At 45.2% G+C, this 4,357-nt stretch overlaps 1 protein-coding gene across 6 annotated transcripts in view; it reads right to left on the bottom strand.

Moving 5' to 3' along the window:
• The window catches only part of IFNAR2 (interferon alpha and beta receptor subunit 2), a 25,229-nt gene extending 21,057 nt beyond the window's left edge, over window positions 1-4,172 (bottom strand). For 2 of the 6 annotated variants that reach the window (XM_006920975.3, XM_015596561.2), the window contains exon 1: window positions 3,514-4,145. In XM_006920975.3, coding sequence (XP_006921037.2) covers window positions 3,514-3,542 — 29 coding nt within the window. In that variant the 5' untranslated portion in view covers window positions 3,543-4,145. Of the gene's footprint in view, window positions 1-3,513 lie in introns of all 6 variants that reach the window. The other 4 variants (XM_025039324.1, XM_025039325.1, XM_015596560.2 and 1 more) reach the window with 4 other exon arrangements.
• Window positions 4,173-4,357: the final 185 nt, after the last annotated feature.

The raw sequence follows: 4,357 nt of genomic DNA, 5'->3' as shown, positions 1-4,357 counted from the left end.
ACCACCCATGAGGGATCCAGGTGCCTCCACCCAAAACTTACCGCGTAATACTGTACCCATTTAGAACACCTACAGAGCTGTCTTCGGACTATGCAAAGTCATTTCAGCTGAGGGCTTGCATAGTTGTTAGATTCTGGGTGCACCTAGACTTTAGAAGGCCACACTGGGGGTGACTCCCTTATACTTGAACATCTGCCCTGTGGCCTCTGGTCCCTCTTTTTTTTTTTTTTTTCTAATGGCAGTATATCTTTTCTGATAGCAGTGCATCTATAGAACGCTTGGTCCCTTTAGCAGCAGAGAAACATGCACACACACAACTACACAATTAGATTACTCTCCTTCTCTGGGTCAATGGACACTCCTCCCTTCTTTGTTCCTGATGACTCACACTCCAGATGTCTGGAAACTAACTAGAGTCTTGCTTTCTGGGAAATCCTAATTTCTCATCTTGGTTTCCTGCCCGGCATTGTTAATAAAGCTCCTTAAAACTCTCCCTGACTACAAATAGATCAGCCTTCCTAAAGCCTAGCTCTTGTTACTGTCATTTCTGTGGCCAGGGCCAGCTTTAGTCCCCTGGGCCCTGCATGCAGAAGAGTCCCACACTTGGTTTACTGCTCTCCTGTGGCTGTTTTGAAATTCTTAATAACTTTATCCTTGCACTGGTCTTTTGTTAGTGAAGTCTGACGGGACAATGGAACAGGTGCTGGGCTCGGAGCCTCACACTTGGTCTCACTAACTCCTCCTTTGCAGGGTGAGAGTCCCAGGCCCGGCCTGGATCCTCTCTACAGCCATGTCCGCTGATGTTCTTCATGTGGGGTGACAGCTGGATCACATTGTTGGAGAGTCCCATGTTGCACTGATGCCTGCCAGCTGTGTGTGCAGGGAGGGTGGGGAACATGAAGGGTGGAAGCTGTCCCTACCCTGAGCTGTCAGTGCCCTGCTTCACCCAGGAGGCAGCTCGTCTGTTGGGGGTGGGCATCTAGGTCAGCCCTGATCCAGGTACCTAGCACGTCCAGAAGCAGAGGTTTAAAGACTCTTGGATGTTGCATGCTGTGGCTTGGGATGGCAGGTCCTTGGGAAGGAGAGACTTGACTTTCCCAGAGCCCAACCCAGGCTGGGGTGTGGGGTGGCTAGCAGAAGGTGGGTTCTGGCTTCCTTCAGGCCCAACTTCATGTGTGCCCAGAATCACCAGTGCAAGGTTCCTTGGATATCTGTGGGAACTGCACTGGCCCTGAGTTTCTCTGTGCATGAGCATGTGCTCCTTGGGCTGGCTGTGTGTATGGAGAGACCCCTCTTCCTCCTTGCTACCTTCCTCCTTGCTACCTTTCTGAGACTGGCTTCACTTTATTTCTTCTGGCTAGTTGGAGGCACCTTCCGAAGATGTGCTATAAAATGCCAATTGTGTAATTTGGTGATTTCCCATACAAATTAATCGCTCTTATACTTGCGGTTAGTTCTGGCTTTGCACAATATAAAGTAGACTAGTAAAATTCAGGCTGGTAATTTAAAATTTTATTTTTACTCAGAATGACATTAGCAAATTTAAAAATGCAAGTTGAGACACAGAGACTGTGGAAGAAAAAGCTTTGTATTTTAGTACCTTTAGTACCTGGAAAATGGCATTTTCTTTTGGCCTACAGATCATTTCTGTTTCAATAAAATTTATTTTATTCTATTTCCGGTGGCATTTTGTGTCCCATTTGTTGGTTTCTCTATATCTGGGATCCCAATTAACCCTAATGCTTGATCGTGCTTTGTCTTCCACATCAGATCCTTTCCAACTGACTTAATCTTTGTCTCTTCATCCGCATTCATTGGGCTTAAATCAAGCCTTTCGTCTATTAAAACATATTTATTTTCAGCTGTATTTATTCTGTCCTTTTAGCATTTCTTCTGCAATTATGTTTCTCTGGTCTTCAATTTATTCCTTTAAGTCTGCGATTTCCCTTTTCATCTCAATTTTCACATGTTTTCATCTCCGAGTTTATTTTATTGAATTCATATTTTTATCAAGTTGTCGCAGGTCTAAACCTAGTGTAAGAAATTTCGTTCTGTTCCAAGAGTAATGTTTTCTTTTTAGTAAGACTCTCTGCAAGCACGTTGCTCTTCCCCTGCCCCACACACATCATTTCTGTTCACTTTGCACTTGTGTTTGAATGGCTTTGTCACCTGTTACTGTGATACAGCAGAGTAACATTTTGACCTCTTTTTTACAACAGTACTTGATTCCAGTTTCCTTTGTAAAGATGAGCCATGTCTCTAGCTCAAAGAATTGGTGCTGGGGTGGGGGAACTTGGTCAAGGGAGGGTACCAGCTGTCAGGGTACCCGGGCCCTACTTCCTCCCAGAAGACTTGAAGTGTCATTTTCACTGCCCCTCGTGGAGAGGTGAAGTAGTCAGCCACTGGCTTGTGAGTGGTTCCCCTGATTTTTGTGCTGACTTTCCCCATTTCACTGGCCTCTGACCAGCACCAACAGCCCATTGCTCCTTTGTGAGAAAAGCAAAAGTATGCTAAGACTCAGTTTCTTCTTTCCTGTTCATTTGGGAGCATTTTCAAGATTTTTGTGGACTCACTGGTATAGTTTCCGGCGGTTGGGCGCACTCAAATTGTAAATATATTTTTTAAATCCTCAGAATCAAAACCACCACAACAGCAATACTTAAGAATAACTCTCCCATGTACCAGTTCGTAAAACCCTGGCTTGCAGGGGAACTAAGTGCACTTATTTTCCTGCTGGCTCTGGAAAAAATTTTTAGTGGCTCAGAACTAACCCCAGCCCACGTCTCTTTTTTTCCCTCTCGTTTTCTCTTCTCTCCAGTTCTCATCAGCCATATTCAGCAAACCTGTTCTCCCATCTAATTATTGTTTCTTTATTCTTCCTGAATTGCAGACAGCCAGTTTCATTTTTTCGAAAAAAAAAATTTCAGGAAAAAGCAGTGTCGAACTCTGCTCTCGATCAGACTGTATTTCACAAATTATAAGACGCATATTTCCTTCCTGTATTTGAATATCTCTGAAGTCAGAATGCTTCCTACAGTGACATGACATAGTATAACTGACAGTGTTTTTTCTAACTTGGTGACAAAAGGTTAATGTGCATCTTCTACTCAATAGCATTTTAGTTTTGGTAACATATAATGGCTGAGTCAAAGAATAAATATGCTGTTAATAGATTGAAGGTCTATAAATGTAATAGTGTGTGCAAGTGGGAGGGATGGAATATATATTTTAATAAGTTTCACTTCTAAGACACTGTCTTTCACTTCTAAGTGAACTTTTTTTTTTTAAGACAAATTACCATTTGTCAAACTCTAGGAACTAAAATTCGGGCAGATTAACTTTTAAATAAATACATGAGAAACTTTAGAGGAAATATAACAATAAAAGAGCTACACAAATTTTTGATAATCTAAAATTGAAAACGTTTGTGAACTACAGAACCTAAAAGTTCAAGTCATTTCCTGCAACAGGTAAAATCTTAGTAGGCATATCCATATCGCTAGGAATGTTTACCGGATGTTTTCTTCGGAGCTGATTTTCATAAGGCCTAGCTCGCTTCCCTTTCCACAGATGTGCGGGGCGCGGGGCGTCGGGGAGAAGATTCGGGGCGGAGGGGTGGGGACCTAGAGATCTCATCAGGTGCGAAGCTGACCGCCTGCAGGTGGAGGGGTGGGCGCCTGCCTCTGCTCATCCCACCTCGTCCTGCTCAGATATGACCCTTGGACATGTCATTTTAGTTTCTAAAACCTCTCGCCAAACAAAAACAAAGAAATATTAAAAGAAAAAAATAAAAAGAAGACCGGATATCTAGAGTTTCTCAGTAAAGCCATCGCTAGACACCTAAGTTGTTTGATGGATAGAACTCGCAACAGGGTTTAACTGGGTTTAACTGGTCGATCTGCTCGGAGTTGAAGCGCAAGCTTCCATTCGCACCCAGTTCCTCATTCCCTCTCGACCCTGGAGCGGGGTCCGCTCAGCTTGTCTCCTCGACGATGTCCCCTTGCCCTCTCTAGCTTCCACGCGAAGGATGTGGAAGGCCGTAGGTACGCTCCAGCCCCGGGTGCCCCTCTGACCCTCTCCCGCACGGGCACAGGGGAAGGTTAATTCGGGGTGCTCTCTTGGAGAACGGGCTGAAGACCCCCAAGCAGAGGCCCGAGCAGGTAACCCATTTTTGCAAGGCGGAGTGGATCTTGAGGAATTCGACCCTCAAACTTCACAACGGTTCGCATCCAGTAGCGGCACGTGCCCGGGTGTCCCGGGAATCCTGGCTGGGGAACGGGGGGGAGGGGCGGATGCGCAGGGCTGGGTGCAAAGAAAGAGGCTCCCAGCTGGGACGAAGAACAGAGGGGCAGGGCCG

The sequence above is a fragment of the Pteropus alecto genome, unplaced genomic scaffold, assembly GCF_000325575.1.
Source record: "Pteropus alecto unplaced genomic scaffold, ASM32557v1 scaffold3, whole genome shotgun sequence".
Classification (NCBI taxonomy): Eukaryota; Metazoa; Chordata; class Mammalia; order Chiroptera; family Pteropodidae; genus Pteropus; species Pteropus alecto.
Note: the sequence above shows the minus strand (reverse complement) of the source record. Positions and strands in the feature narration are given on the sequence as shown.